Genomic DNA, 26,873 nt, shown 5'->3' with positions numbered 1-26,873 from the left:
TCCATCCATTTTTTCTTTGCCAGATAAAGAGAGAGCAGCGCCTTTACGTAAATATGCCTGACACCCGTGCCAGAGGAAAACAATATGTACCATGATGCTGCTCCGCCCCAAACTTGTTAAAGTTGTATAAGCTGTTCGGGGAACGCCACTCTATACAGCCAATCTGTGCATGTCTCTGGGAGGGAGTGAATGTGTGCATCTGCTAACAGTAAATCAGGAACCTCTGTAGTCCGGATGAATGCGGCCATTTTAAGGACATTACACTGAAAAAAACTTTAGCATATATATTTATATAATACTGTGATCTAAGAGGAATAAGTTAGCAAAAGACTACCCTAAAAAAAGATTTAGAATCTGAACTTAAAATAGTCTATGATAACATGATAATCATTTATTATCATTTGGCTGCTTCGTAAATGCAGTGACGTGACAGTGGCATTATCATGTTTCAGTAAATGCTGGGAAATATTTGCTGTCTTGACCTGCCGTCTTAAAGCTGCAGTAGGTGGAAGATCAGAGGAAAGATAAAGGCAAAACATCCATCACAACCCTGTTTGTTTGAGTGCATGAGATCATGACATTCAAAGTGCTGCGTTATGATATTTGAAAATGAAATCTGAACTGCCACAACCTGCTGCTGTTTGCTACCAGCATTCCCAGGAATGTGTGACAAATGAGCTCAATGGGTTTGCATCACTGGCTAAGACACATGTGATTTGCACCTTTGTAAACCTTGATCACTGGCTAAACAACCTTGTTATATTCTTACCTTCTGTATTTTCAAGATTTGTTTGTGTGTGTGGTTTTCTACTCTTGAGTCACTTGCACCCTTTTCTGCATTGTTTGGTCTGTAATCGTGATGCCCTATCTCTGCTGTCTGCATCCAGCTAGAACCAGTTTCTTCAACGTACCCTGTGATCTTTCAGCTTCTGAAAGAGGTAAACAAACCCCTGTGTCCTACCAGACACTCAGAACGCCCACTACTGAAAGCAGATACATCCTCGACTGACGCAGACGCAGACATGAATTCATGCCTACCATAGACAGCTGCCATCGAGACCTGCCTTGAGTATAAATACATATTTCCTCTGAAAGGAACAGGCACATCTATATATATCCTCCCTGCATTAAAACAAAAGTCAGTAGGTCACACTATGGAAACACAAGTATCTCATCAAAACTCCATGTGTGGTCATTTATCAGTGGCCCACAAAAAGTATTTGGACACTTAAAATGTCTGAATGGTAGATAAGATATCAAATAAAGTGGCATCAAGCTAGATCTTTTCTACTAATTGAATTTGCAATGATTTTAACCATCGATTTCCAACGTTTGACAACCATAAAATATCCAAATACATTTATTTTCTTAATTTTGAACTGTGTATTTATTGTTTCATGCACAAGCAATTAAATAGTTTTTTCTTTAAATGGCACTTGGTTTTGTTATCGAATGCAAAGGCATTCATAACATTTTAAGCATGCTAATCACAAGAACAAAGGTTTAGACAGTTAACACAATTAAGATTTAATGCACAGGAAATTTTCAGGTATGTTTTTACATTACAGGAATTTGAATTTTGTAGCTCTAGTGATTTTCTTGACCTCCTGAAGGTCCTAAAAGATGCATTTGTAATCCTGAAGCATGTGTGTGCACATAAACGTCACTGCTGACTTCACTGCTGGATTGTTTTCTTTTCCTCGCGTCATTCTTAATATGGCTGTCCCATCATGCCACATCATTCCCTGCATGCTATTGCTGTGTCAGCTGGCAGAGTACATGGAAATCCATGGCACTCTAGTCATTTGTGCCCTCTTCTTTATACATAACTAATTTACTATATAATACTATATATATAATATATTATAACTGTATAATATATAATTTATAAAATTACTTCCACGGAGAATTGCAACAATTCAGTACAATGTAGCTGCTGTCCAAAAGACATTGCTGAATTGTTTGTTGTTTCTACTTGTCCACGTAGTTTCATTTTGCGTTTTTACCTTATTTTCAGCAAAAATCAATCATGAGATGGTTTAAAATCACAGATAATTTCATATCAGTACATGTATCTTTCTTAATGAGTGAAATACAAGGACATATTTATATTTGCAGTAAATGATCAGTATTAATTATAAGTGTCATTCAAATATGAATAACAAAACAAATGTGTATTTCTCTAAGTCTGTCACGGTTCATGAATCGGCTGTCTCATGCTGATGTGTCTGTGTGAATGTAATTGTGTGGGTGTGGTTACTCGTTGTGTCGATTAGTGTCACCAGCTGTCTTCAATCCCAGTTCCCATTATATGCCCAGTAATTTCCCTCTCATGTTGTCAGATCGTTGTGGTTGTTCCTCGGTGTGTGTCCTGTTCTTGTGCCTCGTCTGAGAAGTTCTTCGTCTGGATTTTCGTCAGTTCTTCGTGTCGTCTGATGTCCCACGGTTCCTGGTTGTTTCACTCGAGCACGCTGTTCACCGCACCACCACCGGATCGCCATCTCGTCCCTGCTTCATCTCCACCTGAGTGTTTGTCCCCGACCTGTGTCTTCATCTGACCGCTTTCAAATAAACTGAGAATTTTACTTGCATTTGCATCCTCCTGTTATTTTCCTCACAAAGTCCAAGTTCCTGCTAGTGTGTGCTGGTGTGGGCAACACTTTACAATAAGGTTCCATTTGTCAACATTAGTAAGCTTCCTTATCACCCAATCCTATTGGGTGTTTGGGATGCCAAGGAACATTTTGCATGTGTCAAAGGAATGAAGAAAAAGAATGACCAGGGATGAAGAGAAATTAGCAATTGCCTGGAGTTTTGAATGGGAGATCTGGCTTATCTGGTCTAGACAGATAAAATCATATCTTTCTTTCATGATTCCGTCATAATGAAAAAAAAAGAACACCAAAGTTTTTAAACGACAGAAGGAGATAGGACCTTGTTTCACTGGAGATTCAAAACAACCAAAATGTTACATGATTATAATTTTCAGATTGCTTGCCTATCATAAACCCTGTCATGACTTTTAGCAGATTTTATGATGTGGTAATTCACCTAAATAGCTGCAATTTTAGCCAGTCCACAATTCTTGATAAAAAAAGACTGTACATCTGCTTTTATTATTTAAATGACTTACAAACCTACATGTCAAGCTCATAAACTTATGTAATACTGGCTCTAAATGGCACACAGCATCTGGAATGATTTTGGCTCCAGCCAATAGGCTTTTTTAAACACACTCTGCCCTCCTCATTATCCAAACTTCATTGAAAGGAAAAAGACCACCTCAGTACACAACACATAAATAGGTCCACTTTAATAGCTGGTGCTTTTTTCTTAGAATTTCACAATCTGAATATATACAGTACAGCTCCTTTATGAATGCACAATATAAGAAAGAAATTATCAGGAGCATATTCAGACACAAGGGGTCAGTGTGTTTCTACTCTGAAGACACTATTTCTACCAACCTGATCTCATGAGAAAACAACTTTATTTATCAGAGCGATTGCGTATACATTCATACACTGTGACTCTTATGGAAATGTATGATTTTTAGGAAAAAAATAAGCATGAAGCACCCCTAAACCTAACATGGGGCACTGAATAAAAAGTGTGTGGACTACATGAAATTCCCCAGGACTGAATGAACACTTTCTGTCCTCCTGTCTGATTACCTTAATTATGGCCTCAAATTGTACTGACCATAAATACATATGAAGAGTTCAGATGCAAAAGCCTCTAAGTGCCATCTGAAATTTTCTTCTAGAATGATCATTTTTATAAAGCTTGTATATTTAAGTTCAGTAATTTCACTTAAATGGCAATGAAAATTACCTATTAATTGTCATTTAAGTGAAATTACTGAACTTAAATATACGAGCTTGATAAAAATGACCATTCTAGAATAAATTTTCAGATGGCACTGAACTCTTCATATATTCTCAAATAAAATACTAAGCCAAAAGCAAATTGAAGTGATCATTCACACAAACTTTTTGCTTGCTGAGAGTTTACCAGTAAAAGTACTTTGACTAGACGTGACAGAGTTCTGGACCAGAAAAGTATGGATATTACGTCCATTAATGTTGCCTCAATGGGGAGTTTTCACTGGCCCAAAGGGACTGTTATTTTTTTCATTTCAAGATGGGAGAAACCTGGAGGATTATGTGGAAGTTTGTCAGCGTCAGCCATCACCCACTGAGATGACATGATACTGATGGAGGGGTTAATGAGTGGTCTGGATGAGAAGATTCGGATGGTAATGTAATGCCGAAGGGGGATTCTTGTTGGACCCTGGGGGAATATAGCAACTTAGCGTTGTGGGTAGACGGATTCTCTTTTACTGTGGGCGAAGTTGAAGAAGACTCCGTCCCAAGCGTCCAGCCTCATAACGCCACCACTTCAGCCCCAGATCCCACAGCGGATAAGGAGCCTGAGCCCACCGCAGACCGAGAGACCCAGCAAATGCCCGATACGGACCCCGTGCCTGAACCAATGCCCGCTACAGAGCCAGCAGCTTCGTCCGTCCCGGAGGAAAAGCCTGAGGTCCCATCTGACCAGGTGTGTGAGGCGGTCACATTACATCTGTGAAATGAAGAGGAGGGGCAGATCGACTGGGAAGTGGAGGAACAGCTTCCCCCCCGATTCCCGCCCACAAACCTCTTCTGCCTCTGATCCAGCACAGACTTCTTCATCGCCACTGGTTACGTTCAACACAGAGTTCTCTTTGTCACAACTGGTCCAGTCCAACACCAAGCCTGTTTCCTCACCATGCACCAGTTGGCACTGATGTCCACACTCAGCCTTCCTCTCCTGCCTGCTCCACCAAAAGCCAGCCATTCCTTTGGCCACGCCTCCACTGGCTTCCTTCAGCCTATAGGCTCCGCCATGCAACCCGAATTCGCCTTGGGGCTTCCAGTCACCAGCTCTGCCATGGTGTTGTGATTCCCTGGCTCCGCCTCGCCCCTCTGAGCCCTCTGCTCCACCTCGACCCAACAACCAATCAGTTCCGCCCTGGCTCCTCAGCCCAACCTGAGACCATCGTCCTTCCGGCTTCACCGGGCTCCCTCATCCCACCGGCTCCACTTTGGTCAGTCGCTCTACCGTTGCCACGGATGGACTTACGGGCTTTCAGGTGCGCCTCATCCCTCCACTCCTACGGCTCTGTCTGGCTCCTGCTTCCCTTTGGTTCCACCTCTGTCCTCCCTCACACCTTCGTTGCCCCAGTCCTCCGGCTCCCCTTGCTCCACTTCGGCCACTCTGCACCACGTCTCTGCCTTGTTATTTATCCTGGTTCATCGGACTTCGCCTGGGCCTCCACATCTCCCGGCATCACCACTGTCGGTTGGGCTAAAACTCCACTATGGCTCCTTCCTCCATCAGTTCCGCCATGGGTCACCTTCCTCCTGGTTTGGCACCTCCATGGTTTCTCCTGCCAACATTCCTTCCCGGTTCCTGTTTTTATACTTCTAAAAGGTGTACATATAGCAGTATTTTACTGTAAAAAATATACTGTATATAATAAGGGAACTTAACAGGTTTTTACTGTAGCATTATTTACAGACTTTTACAGTTAAAATTACAATCTTTTTTACAGTTAGGCCTTATTTCTGTGACAATCGTACAAATAAATAATCTTTAAAAATGTGGAAATCATTCAAATGTTCATTTAATGGATTTATAAAAGATTTACAAAAATTCACTCTGCTCCAGCCTCCAGTATGAATTTGAGTGTGTGTGCGCACGCGAAGTGTCATAAGTATAGTTAACTGACAGCGCCCTCTGCTGGTAACCTATGACATTGTTAACGCTTCATTAAATCACCTGTCCTATGAATGCATAATGAGATCTGTCATCTAAGTTAATTTTGTTAGTGAACTTATTCACTACAACATTTTTTAAAAATATAGTTTTTTGGAAGTTTCCAAACAACAGGAGAGATCATGGCACCAGTGTCTGGATTTCTCTCACTCTTTCTTTTATGTTCACTGTTGTCTCTTTCTTCCAATTCTTCTCTCTCTCGCTTTCAAAGAGAAAGAGTCCCTAAAAAGTGCAACTTACGGCAGAGACAGAATTAATTATTTATATTTTTGGTCTCGTATTTGCTTCTAGTCTGGAATATTGTGCCATTTGAGGTTTTGGTTTATGGGCCTTTGTTTCTTTTCCTCTCGAGTTCTCCCGCTTTCTGTCTCTCTGCTGCTGCTGCTGGTTTGTTTACATCAGTTCAGTGTCTCTGGCGCAAGGGGTTCTGGGCCATGTGTCTGCCATAGTCGCGGTGCATTGTGGGGAGGTTGTGGTCCTCCAGTGGCTCGGTTCGGAATAATGTCTGCCTCGGAGGCAGCGGACGGTTCTTCCACGGGATTATGCCCGAGCTTCGCCGTGATCTGCTCGTTTCTGGAGCGGTATGGAGCTCTGCTGGACCTGCCGGAGGTGTCGTTCCCGATGCTGGAGCGCAGTCTGCAGGAGAGCAGCGCGGGTGAGCCGCTCCTCCATTGTTGCTCTTTAGCCGCTTTACATGCGTTTAAACGAACTGCTCAGTAATCCAGCAGCGAGTGTTGGTGTTTTTGTCGCTGTTTGCGTCTTTAATGTGCCGTTTCTGCTGTTGAATTCGGCGTTTTGAAGGACGGGAGGTTTTATTCCGCTTTATTTGCTCATCACAGCACACTGAAACACATTGCTGCTTTATTTCCGTTTAAATGCGACCTTTTGCACTGGGAAATCACTTGTATTTGCATATAACAACGCACTTGTTGCGATGAACGAAATATTCGTGTTTATTCATAGTTAAATAATAATTTGGCATGAATTGGTGCGATGCGAGCAGCGCGCATGCGCAGAATGTGTAAACTTCCTGCTCCCGCTGCTGGGAGGGAGAAATTACAATATGGGATTATTTTGAGTGTCAAACTTTAGTGAAAGTTGTCAACAAGCCTTTTTATTTTTATCTGTGATGGTTTTGCAGCATTATAAATCTATTAGGTATGCAAGCTGAAGTGACTCGATTAATTGTTCCGAAAATTGTTATATCCATACATTTCCTTACAAATGTGTACATGGTAACCATAGTTTCTTCCTAAAATGCTGCAGTTGTAGTTATTGTTATTACACTAAAACTGTAAAAAATTATTACAGGTTTTTGATTAAACAGTGTAAAAACACTTCTGAATAGTTTGTTGTTGTTGTTGTTTTGTTGACAGCATTGAGTAATATTAAACCCAGAAATTAAATTAAAATCTCATGCTCTTCTAACCTGTATAATTTGGAGTTATTAAAATAAAGTACTAGTTTTGTTGTGGGAATAATAAATGTAGTTGTTATTGTATTCTGGCAGAAACTATCACTGTTATGGTACATTTACAGTAGAGACAGACAGATTCTTTCCCTCATAAATATTCTTTAAATGAACATATCTCACAGCATATTTAAATGAATACATTGATTTATTGAAGCATGATAATATTTATTGAAGCATGATAATAAACTTGGCAGGTACAAGAACAGCAGCAATATTAAATGTACAGCAATGTATAAGACTGTGTTGTTGTGTTGTCCAATTTAACGTGCATACATTAATAGTACAGTGTACAATACAATAGTAATAATGTGCAGACCAGACTGATAATCTTTCCTAATGAACATTATCGATCCTACTTGGGCTGGCTTGGACCAAGCACTTACATTAACTGCTGTGTTGCTGTCAATGTATTTTACTAAATTAACAGAAACACTACTATATTAAAACAGTCAGTTAATGCCTGGTTATGAATTTATTAATCAGTCACTTCATTCAATGCTGGTGCTCTTTGTCATTTTGTAATGTGTAATTTGTAATTATTTAGTTAGTTAGTAGTAGTTTGAGAACCACTCCCCTAAAACGTACATAAACATGTATGCGTCAAACATGGCTGTGTGATTGTGCTGTGCATTTTGCTTAAATATTGAAATACTTTTATGTCCCCAGTACCCAAACTCCTCGTGGACCTTCACGTGAAGTTGCTGAGGAAAATTGGCAAGTCTGTGTCTGCAGACAGATGGGAGAAGAATCTCATTAAGGTAAGTCAATCAGTGTTAACAATGAATTTATGCATTAAATGACTTGTCATATGTCACACATTCTGCTTTTAACAATCAAATTTAAACAGCTGTGTGAATTATGGATTATTTCAGCGGTGATAAATATGGAAATACATTGACCGTGTTAAGTCAATATTGGTCTCATCAGTGTTTAATTTTTGATGGCTTTATTCTGATCTGATGCTGTAGATCTGTCAGGATTTTAACACCACATGGGCATGGGAGCTGGAAAAGAAGGGTTATCGAGAGATGACAGTGGAGTGTAAGACTGGAATACTGAAGGTAAGATGGGAAAATCTGTTTTATTTCTAACCACTGGATTAAGTTGCATTGGGACCTCACATCCATCCATGAGAATTGTTGTGTTTGTAACACATTTCTGTTTTTACACAGTTTAACCTAACAATGTTTTGTTTTTCAAACAGTACTTGTGTGAATGCCAGTTTGATGACAATGTCAAGTTTAAGACCGCTATCAATGAAGAGGACCCGGATAAAATGCGTCTTCAGCCAATCGGCAAGGACAAAGATGGCCTCATGTACTGGTTTCAGCTAGACCAAGACCATAATGTGAGGATTTATGTGGAAGAACAGGATGATCTTGATGGGTCATCCTGGAAGTGTATAGTAAGGTAGGCATTCTGTGATCAGTTTCCAGTGGAATTAAATCCACTTCTTCATAACATGCATAACAGATTTTTTCCTTCCTGGACTGGATGGCTGTTAAATTGTGATTAAAACATTGATGCCAAATGGCAATAAGTGTTAACATTCACTTGTACGATTTTGTGGGGGAAAATCCATTATTTTCCATTGCAGAAATAGAAACGACCTGGCTCAGATCCTTGGTCTGTTGAAGACTCAGATTGATCCAGCGCTCCTAGTAAAGAAGGATCAGGAGGGCTCGTCTAGTAACAGTCCCAACCCAGACGATGAGGAGAACAAGAAGAAAGAGGGAGCTGAAGGTATGTAAATATTGAGTATTGACTAGGGCTGTGATGGTGGCTTTTTTTTTTTTACTACCGCGGTTGTATAATGGACCAACTACCGCCAGTGGTTGGGGGGGAGGGGGGTTGTTTATAGTATCAGTGTCATGCAGTGGTGTTCTGAAGTCCTCACAGGTTTATATATATAAATATATATATAATGTAAATTCATGTCCCAGTTACACTTAATGTTGCCAAATATTTCTGGTTATATAAACAGTATATTACATACATTTTATTTTATTAATATTCTATTTATTAAACCAAGGATAAACATAATCAAGTTAGTGTTTTTAAGCATTTTTACATTTATTACATAATAATAACTAAATGCAGTAATAATTTAAACCATATATTTTATTTGTAAATTGATGTTCAGCTGTTCTTTTTAATAATCAACTTATTTTCGGATCATCATTCATCAATCATTGGTAAAACACTGGTCACAAACCCTTAAATTTCACCAAGCTGATTGCTCACTAAAACCCCCCCATAGTCATCATGTTTTCAGAGCATTTCAAATTTGATTTTGACTTGACATAAAGCGGTGATATCAAAACAAATTACTTTTTAATTAGTCTTCCCATTAACAGCATCATTTTCTTTATTCATACTGATTTGTGAACAGAAAACTCGTGAAATCAAGAGGCAGGATTTCTCACATGAACCAATCATATCCAATCCAGTCATAGCGCCATGGAGGCATTGCCTCCTTTTATGTGACTTTCACCCACTCACTCTGAATTACCCCCACCATTGCATGCTTTTGGGGGTCTGTTAAAACTCAATGTGCTCAGCAGAGGCAAGAGAGACGCGGACTCCCGCTGTGACTTTACTGCTGGTGTCAATGTTGGACAGTGTTACTTTAGAAAACCCAGTGATTTATACACTTTTTAATGTCCAGAGACCATCTTTTTAAAAATGTAAGATTTTTGCTTTTGGCATTTTTGCCTTTATTATGACAGGACAGTTAGTTGATCGGAAACGAAGTTGGAGAGAGAGAGTGGGACGGGATTAGGAAAGGTCCACGAGCCGGGACTCGAACTCGGAACACCCGTAAGCACAACTACGCTTTATGTCGGCGCGCTGCCCACGAGGCTATTGGCGCCGACGACTGATACCATCTTGTCTAATATCTTCATGTCTTCTCCTGGTGGTCCAAAGTGACTTGTTGTAAAAGGTCTGAAGAGCAAATTTAATTTTTCGTAGGGGAAAGACATTTAGGCTATATTTGATGTTGTGCTGCTAGAGGAAGTGAAACAAAATTACCGCCGTGTGAAATGCGCTATTTAAACTTGAAATCCCTTATCAAGTCTAACAAGCACAAAATAAAATTTGATCTGCGAGTAAAAAGGTATCTGTCCTACTGCGTTGTTTTTTTTACTGATCCACTGTAAAGAATGTGAATGTGAATATAGAAATTAAAAGTGAGAGAAAGGAAGAAACATGTATAATTCCATGTGAAAATGGGTGAGTCAGGACTGGAATGAAGATCTGGGAAAAGAAACAAGACATTCCATGTCCAAAATAATAATGGATTACAAGGGTGACCAGATCGCAAAACAGTATACAAAGCCGACAAATGGGTTAAATGTATGGGCTCATCTACCTCTTTCATTTGTCAGGAATCCAAATGTTTCCATGGTTCGATGTAACATATAATTGCTAACCTATTATTTATTTTGTAAACAAAGCTTTGTGCTTCACTTGTGCCATAATATTCACGTAAAACAGCATTTACATACCAAAAATGTTTTGGTGAACCACTGCCGGTGCTACTTGGCCACCGTATTGCCCTCAATACGCCATAGTATTGACTGAACACAGATTGAATTAGGTATGAATGTTTTTTGACTGGTTTTCATTGTTTTTACTGTGTGTTTTGGCTTCTAGAGGAGATCGGAGATGAGAAGTCACAAGATGACTTATCGACTTCTGAAAATAAGGAAAACATCTTGGAGAAAGAAAATGCAAAGCAAGAAGATCCAGAGGCCACAGATGCTTTATCGGAAAAGGGTTTGAAGGTGAAGGAAGAGTTGCAGAAACATTCGGAGACATCAAATTGCACTGGTGTTATTGCTGGATCTATCAAAGAAGAGCCACAGGATGAGGAGGAGAAAGTCAAGGACTTGTCAGCACCTTCACATAATGCAGAACAGATCGATGACGTGAAGAGAAAAACCTTAGAAGAGACTCAGAGAACTTTGAAAAATGACCTTCAAGCTAAAATCCCTCTAAAAAAGCGAGAGATGAAACTAACCGAAGACTTCGAAAGCAACAGTGCAGGAGTACGAAATGCACCTGTCGCTTCGGTGAAAGAATCACGAACATGTTTTGATGACAACAGATTGAGTGCTGAAAAGATCAACGGCCACGTCCCTCACCTTAAACCATCTGAAAGTGAAACGCAAAAAGGTTCAGAGCGATTTCAAAATGAAAGAACAGAGAATGATTCAGAAAATACCCCATGTGTCTCAGATGAGTCCAATGAGAGAAAAAAGCATACTAAGGATGACCAAACGGAAGATAAGATGGACACGAATGAAACCAGATTGTGTGCTGAAGAGCAGATGGAAGTGGAGAAGCCTGGGAAATCTTGTGAAGCCACCGCAGAGGAGAACAAAGCAAAATCTGAAACTCCTCAACCTCACGAAAAGATCCCTGGGGAAGAAAAAATCTCAACAGTAAGTGAGCAGTCAGAAAAGACACCTGGTTCTGAAGAAGTACCTGAAAATAAAAAATCCCCCACTAGTGAAAATATGGAAACTACAGAAGCAAATACATCAACACTGCCTGAAGAGTCAACAAAAGATCTCTCAAAAGAAGAATCAATGAAAGATTTCCCAAACAAAGAGTCAATGCAAGATCTCTCAAAAAAGGAAGCAACAAAGGATCTCTCAAAAGAAGAAGCAAAAAAAGATCACTTAAAAGAAGCAACGAAAGGTCTGTCAAAACAACAAGCAGTGAAAAATCTCCCTAACAAAGAATCATCAAAAGATCTCGCAAGAGAAGAGTCAATGGAAAATCTTCCAAAAGATCTGGCGAAAGAACAGTCAATGAAAGATCTCACAAAAGAAGGGTCATCAAAAGAAGAGACAATAAATAATCTCCCAAATGAAGAATCAAAAAAAGATCTCGCAGAAGAAGAGTCACAGAAAGTTCTCACAGAAGAAAGTCAAAAATCTCCCAAAGACTCGGACAACTCCAAAAAACAAGATCCAACTGCTTCCACTGCAATGGAAACAGAACCATTCCAGTCATCTAAAATGGAGGAGTCCTCTTCCCGTGAAGTAATCAAACTGCATTCTGGCACTGAAAAACCAGAGAATGCTGACAAAACAAAAACTCATCACAGTTCTGCAGACACCACCATAGAAAAAGAGCATGCTGCTCCTGTCTCAAAAACTGAAAAACAGTACATGTCTGAAGCAGACAAATTCTCAACCAATGGAGAAAGGCAGTCCATTGCCTCTAAACCTTCTGAAGATACAGGTGGCCCTCAAGCCAAAGCACAGGAGCAGTCTGCCTACCCCAAGTCGGCATCAAGGGATGTTGAAAAATCATCTGTTTCTGATTCAGCAATGAAGCCAAGTATGCCAAAAACCACAGAGAAAGTTGATGGTGAGGACAAATGTGACACAGCTGAAACGGATAAAAATGAGAATTCAGAAACGACAAAAGAAAATGATGTAAAAGGTGAAGCTGCAAAGAGCTCTGAAGAATCTTCAGCGAAAAAAATGGTTGAAGAAGTTAAAGCTACAGAAAAACCCAATGAATCCAACAGTTCTGAGAAACGTTCTGAAAAAGAACATGAAAAGGAACCAGATTCAGAGGAAGGGAACAAAGAGAAGCAAATGGAAGTTGATTCAGAGATCACTAAAGCTGATGAAGTACCGTCGGCTGTTGAGGAGGTATGTGAGACTTCAAGAGCAAGTAAGAAGGAAACTGATGTTCCTGTGGATCAAAGCACCACCTCAAGCAAACAATCTGAGCAAGACGCAACTTCTGAACAACGTGAGGCTTCCAGTGATGTTCAAGAAAAGAGCAACGCAGCTGTGAAAAGCAGTAAAAGACTTGGGCGGCCTCCAAGGAAGTCTCAGGAGAGTCAGGATGAGGATAAAACGGAAGAAGAACAAGAAGAAAAGACCAACTTGCGACAGGAAGGAATTCGTCTGAAGATCAAAATCCCAGCTCACAGACGGAAGGCCAAACTCCAGAAAGAAGAGGTCAAGGGAGATTCAGAGTCTGAGACGACTGAGGGCAGATGCTTGAGGAGATCTCCAAGAATCTGCAGGCCCACTGCTAAAGTTGTGGAGATCCAAGATAGAAGGGCAGAACGGAAGCAGGTGACTCCAGTGTCGGAGAAAGAAAAGGATGATGATGAGGAAAAAGAGGATGAGGAAAAGGAGGATGAGGAAAAAGAGGATGAGGAATCTGTACAGAGGAAACCGAAGAAAGCTGAGCCAGATGGCCAAACGAAACCAAAGGTACCTGTCAACTTTAAAATACATTAAACTATATAATTTAGTGGCTTCAGTCAGGATATTTACAGTGGTCTCCACAAATATTGGCACCCAAAACTGACTGTGAAAATTTGTTTTTGCAATTTCGCTTCTTAGTCTTTCATTCAAAATATTAACATACATCTAACCTTTGAAGTCAAATAGTTGAAAGAAAAAATCTAGCAAATCTTATATATGTTTATATATATGTATGATATATGTATTCCACAATTATTATCACCTCTTCATTTAATAGTTTGTGCAACCCCCCTTTGCCAAGATAACATCTCTGGATCTTCTCCTATAATGTGTAATAAGGTTGATGAACATATGGCAAGATATCTGAGGCCATTCCTCCATACAGAATCTCTCCAGATCCTTCAGATTCAGAGGTCCATGCTTGTGTACTCTTTTCTCCAGCTCATCCCACAGGTTTTCTTTATGGGGTTTGGGTCAGGGGACTGCTATGTTCATGGCAAAACATTCATTCTGTGGTTAGTGAACTATTCTGTTGTTTATTTTGAGATGTACTTTGGATCATTGCATGCCAAAAGATCCAACTACAGCCCAGTTTAAGCTTCTTGACAGGTTTATGATACTGTACACTAGTTGTCCAGGTTCTTTGGAAGATTAAAGATACACCACCATACTTCACAGTGGGGATGTAGTACTTTTCTGCATGTCTATTTTTCTGTCTATGTAAAACCCACCTTTGGTGTTTTTCCAAAAAGCTTTTTTTTTTTTGGAGGCTTTCTAACACCAAGACCCAAACTAGCATCTGCAGTTCTCCAGCTTACAGTTTCTTTGGCAGCATCCTTCTTAGTGCATGACATATGGGGCCAATATAGACACTCATCTTTTTCCAGGTAGATTGTTACCATCTCCAATTGATTTAAACTTCTTAATTATTGCCCATATAGTGAAGTAAAGTATTATCTTATAGCCATTTAATGATTTGTGCAGCTCAACAACCTTTTGTCACACATCATTACTGTCTGTCTGTCTGTCACTTAATATTTAGAGCCTAGTGAAACAGGAAGTCTTCACTTATCACTTGAGTGTTCCTGATCACTAAGGGGAATTGAAAAACATACCATATGAATGGGAATATACTTAAGTTAAAATTTTACTCGTTAGAATTTGTAGGGGTGCCAATAATTTTAAAATGTAATTTATTCCTGTGATGGTAAAGCTGAATTTTCAGCAGCCATTGCTCCAGTCTTCAGTGTCACATGATCCTTCAGAAATCATACTAATATTCTAATTTGATGTCCCTGAAACATTTCTTCTTCTTATCAATGCTGAAAACAGTTCAGTTGCTTTATATTTTTGTGGAAACTGATGCATTCTTTGATGAAAGTTCAAAAGAACAGCATTTATTTAAAATAAAAATCTTTTGTACCATCATAAATGTCTTTACTGTTTGCTTAGTTTAAAGTGTCTTTGTTGCATGAAATCAAAAATCTTACTGAGCCCAAACTTTTGAACGATAGTGAAAGTCATTTACAGTGTAACACATCTTTCGCCAGGTTGGGAGACGTCGAAAACGACAACCATGGTCTCGCACGAGACGTAAAAAGAAATGTTCCGAAGATGACGATGATGAGGAGGAGAGCGAGAGTGAGTTCGAGGAGACGGAGGAGGATGACAGCGATGAAGACTATAAGGTGGAGAAGTCCAAGAAGAGAAGGAGAAACCGAAACCGAGAGCGGAACAGCTCGGACTCCTCTACCTCTTCATCAGACGATGATGTACCCAATGACGACCCCTGCAAACACTGTGGCCTTCCCAATCATCCCGAGCTGGTGCGACACTTTTCTGCAAAGCATCTTCATCTTCAACTCACAGTCAAAAGTTCTGCATCTAACCTCTCATTTCTGTTCACCTAGATACTCCTGTGTGATTCCTGTGACAGCGGCTACCACACTGCCTGTCTGCGTCCTCCGCTCATGATCATTCCAGATGGTGAATGGTTCTGTCCCCCCTGCCAGCATGTGAGTCAATTCAGATTTCATGAGTCTCTTTACAGAATTGCATAGTCCTGGCTATTCAGATGCTGATCCTCTTTATTTCTCTTGCAGAAACAACTTTGCGACAGGCTTGAAGAGCAGTTGCTGAATTTGGATGCCGCCCTCAAAAAGAAAGAGCGTGCAGAACGAAGGTGAAAAAAGAGAAATTTAGACTTAGAATTAGTTTGAAGCTGTCGCAGTAAAGTTCTTGAATTATTCACCACAACTATTCCAACAATTTGCACTATTTATGCTGTTGCATTATGTCTGCCTGTAGGTTAGCTGTTCAGTCCATATGAGGAAATATTTTCAGGCCTGAAACATTGTCATTTTTGTTTTTTTCCTCACAGAAAAGAGCGACTGGTGTATGTTGGCATCAGTTTGGAGAACATCATCACACCCTCTGTAAGTGCCTGCAATAGTAGTGTAAAGTATTTGAGTAAATGTAATTGGTTTCTGTACTTCAGTATCTTTTTGGCTACTTTGTAGATTTTCTGAGTTTCAAAGATATTAACAACTTTTACTCTCTACTCAACTACATTTTTGAAAAAAAATTATATGTACTCTTTACTCCAATGCATTTGTGATGAGTAATACAGTTACTCATTACATTTTGCATGGCACCTAACTTTTTCTGCAGCAGTTTATTTCTGCTACAAAAGAAGCGATATCGGCATCTACAGGGCATTAAAGGTACTATATCATGTGTGATTTGCCCTTACTCACTCAAACTTTAATGTCAACATAGCTACTTTACGTGAATGGGAGCGCATTAGCAGGTAGTTGTAATAGCAGGTGTTTTATAGATGAGCACATGAATGCAGCCGGTGATGAGGCTGAAACCAGCACGTCCAGTGCAAATAGCCTTTGAATATTTATTTTTACTTAACATCATTTTATTTATCCTTAGACCTTTTTGAAGGATGTTGGTTTACTTATGCTCTGTGACTGTTTTTAGATGTTTAAGAGGCTGTTGTGTCGACCTTGATTTTTGCAATTTTGGGGTGTTCAGTTTTATTTTGATTTTAGAAAATTAAACTGATCGCTCTCTTCACAAATCAACTGTTTCATGTTTTTCACTGGCATGTCTCTCAGGTGTTGAGGACTAGTGCATCTTTTAGCCTACATTCAGTACTAGTAAAATACTTCAAATCTTTTCGACTCAAGTCGTATTGGAATTGGTGACTTGTAACTTGTAATAGAGTCATTTTTGCTGTAAAGTACCGGTATCTGTACTTTTACTCAAGTATGGTTTTCAGGTACTCTTTACACCTCTGGCCTGCAATGTTTGTTGAAATTTGTGAATTCTTTATATTGATATTTAATTTTAAAATGTTTATATTCCAGAAGAATTAATGTGAATGAAATAATGCTTTTAGATCCCAAAACTTGATCCGACTTTTACACCAGAACAGGTGGCATGAAAAAAATCCTGCTTAATAGTATGAAAAGTATTGAAACTGAAATTTTTTTTTAAGATTGTAGAATATACTTGAAAAAATTATTAATCACATGAGAAGTTAGTTTTTCCTTTTAAGCTTAATTATCATTTGAATTCTGGAAAAGTAATATTTGCAGTTTTTTAAAAAAATTGTCATCACTTTTAACTTTTACATTTAATCATTTAGCAGACGCTTTTATCTTAAGCGATTTACAAATGAGGAATCTCATCATAATCATAATTTTTAATCATTTGTATTAAGAATTTACACTGTTGGTCAAAAGTTTGCGGTTGCAGTTGGGATGATTTTTTTTTTTTTTTTTTACTTTTTTTTTTTTTTTTATTAAAATAAGTCTCTTATCACCCAAGGCTGCATTAATTTGATTAAAAACTGTAATATTGGGGGAAATTATTTCAATTTAAAATAACTGTTTTCTGTTGTTTTACATTTTGAAGTGTAAATTATTCCTGTGATGAATCAAGAAGTTTTTTTATGGAAACTGTTATAAATTTTTTCAGGATTTTTTGATGAATAGAAAGTTCAAAAGAACACCATTTATTTGAAATAGAAATAAATCATTTGTAAAATTATAAATGTCTTTACTGTCACTTTTAAGGTCACTTTTAATCAATTTAATGTGTCCTTAATGAATTAAAGAAGAAAGAAAAACTCACTGACCCCAAACTTTTGAACAGTGGAGTACTCTGTAGTAAAAGTAAAAAAAAATTATTATTTTTTGGTGAAGGTTGAAGTGGAAGAAGAAAAGGAAGAGGTGGTGGTGAAAGAGAAGGAGATGAAGAAGAGCAAAAGTTGGGGACGTAGATCAACCAGGGCAAAGAAATACATAAGCTACAGGTATGTCAATCTGTCTGCTAGGTTTACATAATCTTATGTACGTAAGATTTTTACTTTTTCATTATCTTAGCTGTTTTTACATTATCTGTATTCATTGTTTATTGTTAATTTTTTTTTTCAGATTTGATGAGTTTGATGAAGCGATCGAAGAGGCAATTGAGGAAGACATCAAAGAGGCAGAAGGAGGAGGTAGGGGAGCATTTCCTTCAAGTGCTTGTGCTGCAGTTGTCATTACATCTCGCTAGGGTTTATCATGTTGATATTTGAGCTTGAACGTATGAGTTTAGACTGATCAAACGTGACCAACAGGAGCAGGCCGGGGGAAGGACATGGCGAACATCACAGGCCACAGAGGGAAGGACATATCCACCATTCTACAGGAGGAAGGGAAGGAGAACGGCCAGCCGCAGAGACCCAGTGCAGCTCAGAAGAAGAAGCGGCGGCGTCTCAACGATCTGGACAGCGACAGCACTGTGGACGAGGAAGAGAGCGAAGACGAGTTCCGTCTTAGCGACAGGTTCTGTTCAACAGCATTTCATTTTAAAGTTTCACTGAATCCTGTGGTGAAATGGCACTCACTCTGCTCTGATTGGTCTGCAGTTCAGAAGAGGAGTTTGTGGCCTCTGATAACGAGGCGGAGAGTGAAGCAGAAGCCCGGTCCTTGGAGGACAGTGACTTCGGGAGCGATGCGGGCGGCCCGCGGATAAGACCTTCAAACAGAAAGGCGGCAAGCCGGTGTCGAAACAGAAGGCAGCCGCCACGCAGGAGACGCAGACCCAGAGGATACTCTGATGAAGAGGAGGAGGAAAGTGATGAAGAGGAGGAGGAAGAGATGGGTGAGGCATTTAGGTTCTTAGTATTGACTGCATTGGTCAAGCTCAAGAAAAATGGTTAAATAAACATAAGAAATGTTTAGTTTATCAATATCTAAAAGCCAACATAGGAGTTGTTTAATTGAGGTATTCTGTTATGTATTTTGACAACTTTTATTTATATTATCGAAATGTTATTTTTCATTTAATGTATATTTCTTATGTTTATTTAATTGCTAGAAAAAGACCTAGACCTGCTGAGGTAGACAAAAAAAAAAAGTTTTTGTTGAAAAAGTTTTAAGCCATAATTTGTACCATACTTGTGGTTTACACTCTATTCACTGATATACTTCTCTGTTTGACTTCCCATTGTGTGTTGTTGTTTGCATGCAGTGACAGAAGGCTCTAGTGAATACAGTGACAGCGATCTGGACATCCGCTTTCGACGGTCCCATCGGAGCCGTAAGCAGCAGGTGAATTACTGTGAAAGTTCAGATTCTGATGGCTCACAGGCCAGCACCAACAAAGACAAAAAGAAGAAACGCAGACGTCTTTCCAGCTCTGACAGTGAAGGTCAGTGCCATTTACACCCATGCATATTCACAGCATAAGCCTGAATCATTAACTTTGACCTCTATACAGTATATAACTGTAATGTCATTATAATCTTAAATAATATTGCTAGAAGTATTCAGGGTTGAGTGATATAAGCACAAAGATAGTGAACCAGGTGTGTGTGTGTTTTCTCAAAATTTCGGGATCAGATGGGTTTAATTTTTAAAGAAATTATTACTTTTATTTAAAGGGGTGGTATAATGCCCTTTTTCACAAGATGTAAAATAAGTCCCCAGAGTGTGTATGTGAAGTTTTAGCTCAAACTACCCCACAGATATTTTTATATAGCATGTTAAAATTGTCGCTTTTTGAGGGTGAGCAAAAACGCACCATTTTTGTGTGTTCCTTTAAATGCAAATGAGCTGCTGCTCCCAGCACAGTGGGCGGAGCCTCAACAGCTTGTGTCATTTTACCTCACACAGACATGCACTGAAATTTTCAAAAACCTTTTTTTAGCCTTTTATGTTCAAACCGGAGTCAGACAATGATGGAGAGACTCAAGAAGAGGTGACAACATGTAGAATGCAACAGGACATTTCTGAATAGTTGGTTGATGAATTTAGGTAGCTTACCGGTATGTGTAGTCGTGATAATCTATAAATTGCGTTCCCGGGGGGCGGGGTTTATGTCATTTTTAAGGGTTGGTGATGTCACTAACCCGCAAGGAATGTCGTGTAGTCCTTACCAGCCGTTTGTTGTAGTCCTTAAAAAGCAATTTCTTTAAAAGCAAATATCTCCCTTTGCTTTAAACTTTGAGCATTGTAACTTTGCAGATGTTGTTTATGCTCAAACAGCAACATTACACACTAACTAAAGTTAGAAAAGTGAAATCATAATCAACCACCCCTTTAACAAGGATGCATTAAACTGTGTCTGTAAAGACATTTATAATGTTACAAAAGAAAATAAATGCTTTTCTTTTGAACTTTCTTTTCTTTCTTGTCCTCAAAAATATGAACTGTTTTTAACATTGATAAAACTTAACTAAAGTATTAAAATACTTAACAATATTACTGCTTTTACTGTAAGTTTGATCAAATTAAGCCAGTCTTGGTGAGCAAAATACTTATTTTAAAAACAAAACATCTTACCAACCCCAAACTTTAATTATTAAATATAGTATTATACAGTATGTTCTTATATACACATAGTATATTATTATATGTTCAGTACATATAAAATCGGCCTGGTCGATATATCAAACTGTAGCCAAAAATGTTGTGATTTTAACTTGAATTGTTCAGACTGATTTAATGCGTACTGTTGTCATGATTTAACCGTCTCCTCCGTGTGTTAACTTGCTCCTCCAGTTAGTTACCAGTCAGCTGAATCTGATGAAGAAGACAGGAAGCCCAAGAAGCTGAGGGCGGACTCGTCCGAGGAAGAATCCAGGAAACGGCGCAGACGCTTGTCCCTTAAACGCCGGAGGGAGTCAGAGGATGATGACGAAGACGACGACGATTCGGACGAATCCGAGGAAGAGGATCGGCCCGTCCGGAAGCGTGTGAACCGCATCGACTCTGACGACAGCGAAAGTGAAGTAGAGGAGGTGAAGAAGAGCCCACAGGAGAAAGAGTCAGAGGAGACCGTTGTCAAAGGGCCCAGTCCACTAGACTACAACTTGGTGGAGCTTCCTCCCACTAACGGACAAAGCCCAATGAAAGGTTTAGAGGGCCTCATCCCACGACCCGAGGTGGGAGTGACACCTAAAATTGGCAACGCCCCATCGGCTGTATCCTCAGCGCCGAACGGCCTGGAGATCCCTGCGCAGGACGAAGACGAAGACGACCTTTTGGGCGTCACAGACCTCGTAGACTATGTCTGCAACAGTGAACAGCTATAACTTGGTATTCTTTTTCTTTCTTTTTTTACATTTTTTTCCTTTTTTTCCCCGACCCTCATCCTGTTTTCAGCACCGTCAGCACGGATCATGTCAACAGTCCCTGTTAAATGTGCCAGCGGAGCAGATCAGGGACAGCTCGGCATCAGTGGCACATTAATAATAGCTGTAAATATTTTACTGAGCAAGAAGTATCAAGGGAAGGAAAACGCAATCCTTCCGAGAGACTCCCCGAGATATTCCTTTTAAAGTATTGTTTTTGTTCGATAAGAGTGATCGCTCTCAAACAAACCCTCTCTGGAAACAACCTCTAAAACCTCTTTTTACACTAATCACACAGCCATGCTCACGCTCACCCGTCTGACATAGAGACATTGGTCCAGTTTACATGCGTTTTGATCTCCACTGCTGTCAGTTGCACATTTCAGAGAGAACCGGAAGTGGGTGGAGTCAGTACAAAAGGGGAGGGGCCAGAGACAACCAGATTTCAATGAAATTCCACACATTGCTAAATACCTTAGCGCTCGGTTCCACTCAGATGCCATTTTTAAACGTTCATATTTTATAATCTAATTGGAGTGGAAGTTGAGTTTCTAGCGATTGGTTTCATAGTGTCATTTGGTGGGGAAATGTTTTTATTAAGTGATGTCATTATAAGCTTTGTTTTGTTATACTATTTATTACGGAAATTGTAATTTGTACCTGAAATTATCGCTTGGTCGCAGAGCTGCTCGCACCATTAGAGCAAAAGATTCCTGGAAGTTTCTAAGAAATGTCTAATAGTGAAAAATTGCTCATTTTCTTATGCCAACATACTAACAACGCATCAAATCCTGTTGCTTCGGACTGTTTTAGCACCATGTTTTAATTTGAAGTCAAACACTATTTACTCTGGCAGCTTTTCAATGCGTCAAATGCCAAATCTTCCTCTCAAAGTTGATCAAATGCCGAGGACTCTCACCCGCACCGGTGTGTTTCTCTGAGGGATTCCTTGACGTTTAGTGCTGTTCATCTCATTTTAGTGCAGATATTCCATCAAAGGGATTCTATTTTGCCCATCATGTCCTGCTTATGTCTGTGTTTCGGCGCACTATATTCATTTTCTTTATATAAATATATGAATTTACTCATTGTAATGTTTTCCTTTTTTAAAAACATACTAATGATGTATGACATTAATGTTTTTTTTTTGTTGTTTTTCATCAATTACAAGCAATACATTTTTCTTACAAGACATACAGGAAGAGATTCATCATCTCCTGGTTTCGTCTATTTTTAAAGATCGAAATCCATGACATTAAAATGATTTCCGACCCTTCCGAGAGCAGCGTGATGTGAGACGCCCCTCTGAGATGTATGAACACGTCTGAGAAACATGGTATAGTCTTGCATTATCCTGGTGTGTATATCTGTAGTTTTTGCTGTAACATATTAGAAGCATTTTAAAATCATTTAAAGTATACATAGCAGTCCTTTTATGATTGCATCTGTTTATAATTTGTTTTGTAGGTACATTTGTACCACTTCAAAGTGGTCTGTCTCATTTTCATCAGTGCATTCTTTTTGTTTTTGTCTTTTCTTTGAGGGTTTTCAGTCTCTCTGTCCAATTTCCACTGATTGCTAAAACATTTTCAAGAATGATCTGTTCTCAGAGGGAAAAGCATTCGATAAAAAAAGCCCAACAGACAGTATAATTGTTTTGATGTCAGCATTGATAGACAAAAGCGGTGTAAAAATGTCTTGTACATTAATGTTTTTTGCTTGGCATGCACATATCTTCTAGTCTGATTCATTTGCTCTTGCAGCATTAGGGCATCAGATTTTGAGAATAAAACTTCCCTTATTTTTTACAAATATAATTTGACATGCTGAGATCAAGAGCATCATTAGGTACTAGACCCACAGTGCATTTTTGTCTATTAACAGTATTGGTTTCTTGTGTAATATAAAAATCAACGGTACAGACATCGATTTAAAATTGAGGCCCAGCCTATAATGACACAGTATATATTTGTATTTCACATAAAAAATAAATAAATCTGATATTCTGTTATGAGGGATGTCGACACCAGTGTTTGAAGACAATTGGCTGATGTAGTTTGACAGCAGATGGACAGATGCCGTCTGGTTTTAGCTTTTAGAAACGTCCTTTGTGTTCGTCTGTTCTTTTTGATGTTTTTGTTAACTGTATTGTAATTTCTTTCATATGATTTACTATCTTGTACATTTGTCATAATAAAAATGAAACGAAACCTGTTTAATGACGGTGTAATGCTTTTATATGTGCCGAGATTCGCTACCTTTTTTATTAGAGCTAAATGACGTGACCTCGTGGCGGGCTGATGTACTTTAGACATCGATGTTTTTGGGGAAAAGGGTTCATACAGCCGGCGTTATATTTGACCCGTCGATAAATTTTTCTAGTTTCTTCTAGATATCAACAATAGACCAAGAAGAAGAGAGGTGGGCAATTAAAGGGATAGTTCAGCCAAAAATGAAAGTTTTATCATCATTTACTCACCCTCAAGTTGTATGAGTTTCTTTCTTCTGTTGAATAAAAAAAAATAATAAAAAAGAATGAATGAAGAATGTAACCAACAAACTGTTGTCAGTAGTAGCCGTTGACTTCCATAGTAGAAAAATAATAATAATATGGAAGTCAGTGGCTACCGTCAACTGTTTGATTACCAATAGTAATTGTGTTCCGCAGAAGAAATAAACTCATACAGGTTTGGAACAACACGAGGGTGAGTAAATGATGATGGAATTTTCATTTTTTGGTGAACTATCCCTTTAACTCGATGTGGAATTTGAACTGTTGAGGTCAATTTGACACTATTCTCATTGTGACCACATGGTGGCGTCAAATTTGTGAAAATAGAAGAAAACAGACATTTATTTTAGACTTCGGTCTGTAGTTTTATTCCTAATTTGTGCTGCATGTTATTGTCAACGAAATGAAATTGTATTAGCTAAATTAGTTTAGCTAAACAAATAGAGGTTTAGCAAAAAAAGTCACCATATGTTGGTATTGATATTTTATATATTGATATTTTTATTTTTACACAATGTATTTTCTTAAAAACAGTGTTCAGTTTTATTTTTTTCTGTTTTCATTTTAATTTATTAGTTTTTGTATTTTTTGTTTGATTTGTTGTTTTTGTCATTTTATTAGTTGTTATGCTTCTTAAACTTAAACTAAAATGAGAAATGTTGCCTTGGCAACAAGCTGAAATAAAAATAAGTTTAAAAAAATATTTATTAATTTATTTCAAGTAGGCTAATGATTTTGTTATGTACTAGTTTAAGTTACCAATAAAAGCCCTTTGCCCAATCTAGACTGGTTTTAGAGGGGTTTTGAGCACTTTTCATCTGGAAGACCTAAATCAGCTAAGACCAGCAAATGGCTTAAGCAGGGAGAGAGAAGTCTCACTCTCCAGCGTGCTGCTTTCTTCTTCAATCAGTTCATGTTTTATTCTTTCTGAGTTTTTGGCATTCACTTTAAAACTCTCCGCAGGAATTCCTGTTAGTTGGAGACTTTTCCCTAAACCGTCCTGTGTCTCTCATTAACTTTACCCATCTGATCCCAAATTGCAAGTGGCATCACCATGACAACACCAAAAACTAGAAACAGACAGCACTTTTTGCGTAGTCGCATTTCTCACATCTTCCTCTCAGAATCTCCGTTTGGATGAGACGGAGAGTTTTTGTTTAGCATATTATTATGAGTTCTGCTAACATGGAGACCAGCTGTGAAAGAGGGTTTACTCGTTCTGAACTCATTACCGCAGAGGCTGAGCTGAATACTAATGCTGCTCCTCTCTGCATGTTAACAGTCCTCACATATTCAAACTTTCAAGTTTGTATAGAAGAATGAGTGTTAGGGATGGAGAATAGAGCATGAGGGTGATGGGAGGGAACAGATATAATGCCTCGGGTGAGAACCCTCTGAATTTGGCCCCTTCAAAAAAGCCCACTTGTTTTGGTGAAATAGTCTAGCTTGATGATTAAATATACATTTCACAGTCTTTTCTTTTGGAGACGATAACCTCCGTTTCATTTTAAATGTTTTTCTTTTCTAAATCACATTTAAGCTTACCGCTTTAATAAAGCCTAACTTTTAAGAGCTTAATGTAAAGTTACATTTTAAAGTAACTTTTCACATCAACCAAATTATCGCATACTCTAAATCAGAGATGAACAAGTGGTTTTGCAAAGGGATTTTGAGACAGTTTTTTTATACAATAATAGAAAATCTTTTAAAAGGATAGTAATTTTGTTTTTCTAAACCTGTGTGAGTTTCTTTCTTCTATTGAAAAGAAAATATTTTGAAGAATGTTGGTAACCAGACAGTTGATGGTAGCCATTGACTTCCATAGTATTTTCTTCCATGCAAGTCAATGGCTACCGCAACCTGTTTGATTACCGACATTCTTCAAAATATCTTATTTTGTGCTCACAGAAGAGAGAAACACACAAGTTTGGAGCAACTTGAGGGTGAGCAAATTATGACAGAATTTTTATTTTTGGCTGAACTATCCCTTTAAGATCCGAGCTTCATTAAGGTCGGTGCTCCATATTAGTACCATTAACGTCTTCAGACCCTTTTGTGACTGTCTGCTCCCTATCCGATGAACCACTCCCAAAGTGTGTGAACTCGGAAGTGTCTTTTGTTTTCTTTTGATTCTGGTCCCCCCAGTGTCCTTAAGCGAAACAGGCAGCAAAATGCTTTCAGAGTGAATGTTCCTTCTGTGAATAGTGGTGTGAATGTGTGATGGTTATGGGGGAGTGATTGCTCATGGTCACAGTGAGGTCACGTGAAGTGTGAAATGTCCACTCAAGTTCACCAGTGCAAGAATTACAGGCGTGGAAATTCCCTTTTGCCCTCTGAATGAGATGCAGGAAATTTTTGTTCATTTCATTAAATTTAAGAACAACACACACACACACACACACACACACACACACACACACACACACACACACACACACACACACACACACACACACACACACACACACACACACACACACACACACACACACAGTATACTGTCTTTTTTTATCACATTAAAGCTTATAGCTTTTATTTAGCCTAACTTTAAAGAGCTTAATGTACATTTTGAATTAACTTTTCACATCTACCAAATTATTGTGTGTATACGTGTGTGTAAGTATGTTTGTATTTTGAAATTAACCAAATTTATTTTATATATATCATTTAAATGTAGTTTTATTAGTTTTCTTTCAGGAGAATGAAGTTGAAGTATTATGCAAAATGATAAATTATTTGGATTTGTATATTCAGATATTAATATATATATAAGAATAAAGTTTCTTAACATGTATTACAATTATTTTCATTAAAAAAATAATAATAATACATTGTAGAAAGTGTTATTTTAAAAGTATTTAGTTAATCTGTCAGATAGAAAGTATAATTCAAAATTATTCATTTTCTGGACCTGTGTATATCCAAATATCAACTTGCATTGGATAGAGTGTAAAACCGTAAGCACATTATTACGGAACCAATGCTTTGAGCAAGTATTTTGCATAAAAATCTCATAAATAAAGACACAGTGACACATATGGATTATTCTCTTCCTGCTTCCATTTTGATCATCTCATGTTTTTTCTATATGATGTTTTGTTTTGTGAGGCCAAAGAGCCTCTTTGCACAAAGCGGCATCCCTGCGGACCTGCTGAATGTGTGGTGAATGAGCAGAATCTCTGCTAA

At 38.5% G+C, this 26,873-nt stretch overlaps 1 protein-coding gene and 1 long non-coding RNA gene across 2 annotated transcripts; both read left to right on the top strand.

Annotated features, from left to right (window-relative positions):
• The first annotated feature begins 886 nt into the window (after positions 1 to 886).
• LOC308683790 lies at positions 887 to 2,585 on the top strand. Its single transcript, XR_014029290.1, has 2 exons — positions 887 to 938; positions 2,343 to 2,585. It is a non-coding gene; the product is annotated as an uncharacterized lncRNA (long non-coding RNA).
• Positions 2,586 to 6,221: 3,636 nt separating this feature from the next.
• rsf1b.1 (remodeling and spacing factor 1b, tandem duplicate 1) lies at positions 6,222 to 23,392 on the top strand. Its single transcript, XM_081354796.1, has 16 exons — positions 6,222 to 6,475; positions 7,961 to 8,052; positions 8,263 to 8,355; positions 8,499 to 8,704; positions 8,892 to 9,037; positions 10,952 to 13,545; positions 15,090 to 15,365; positions 15,450 to 15,554; positions 15,642 to 15,721; positions 15,920 to 15,974; positions 17,757 to 17,866; positions 17,988 to 18,055; positions 18,176 to 18,383; positions 18,467 to 18,702; positions 19,072 to 19,251; positions 20,604 to 23,392. Exons 1-16 carry the CDS (start codon positions 6,322 to 6,324, stop codon positions 21,134 to 21,136), a joined length of 5,136 nt encoding a protein of 1,711 aa, XP_081210922.1. The 5' UTR covers positions 6,222 to 6,321; the 3' UTR covers positions 21,137 to 23,392.
• The last annotated feature ends 3,481 nt before the right edge of the window (positions 23,393 to 26,873 follow it).

Source organism: Scardinius erythrophthalmus (genome assembly GCF_964197995.2).
Source record: "Scardinius erythrophthalmus genome assembly, chromosome: 23".
Lineage (NCBI taxonomy): Eukaryota > Metazoa > Chordata > Actinopteri > Cypriniformes > Leuciscidae > Scardinius > Scardinius erythrophthalmus.
This window is presented reverse-complemented; position numbering and strand designations above follow the sequence as displayed.

Coding starts and splice junctions, on each gene's coding strand:
- rsf1b.1 (XM_081354796.1), top strand. CDS start 6,322: ATGTCTGCCTCGGAGGCAGCGGACGGTTCTTCCACGGGATTATGCCCG. Junction 17,867..17,987: donor AAGAAATACATAAGCTACAG/GTATGTCAATCT, acceptor TTTTTTTTTCAG/ATTTGATGAGTTTGATGAAG. Junction 18,703..19,071: donor AGAGGAGGAGGAAGAGATGG/GTGAGGCATTTA, acceptor GTTTGCATGCAG/TGACAGAAGGCTCTAGTGAA.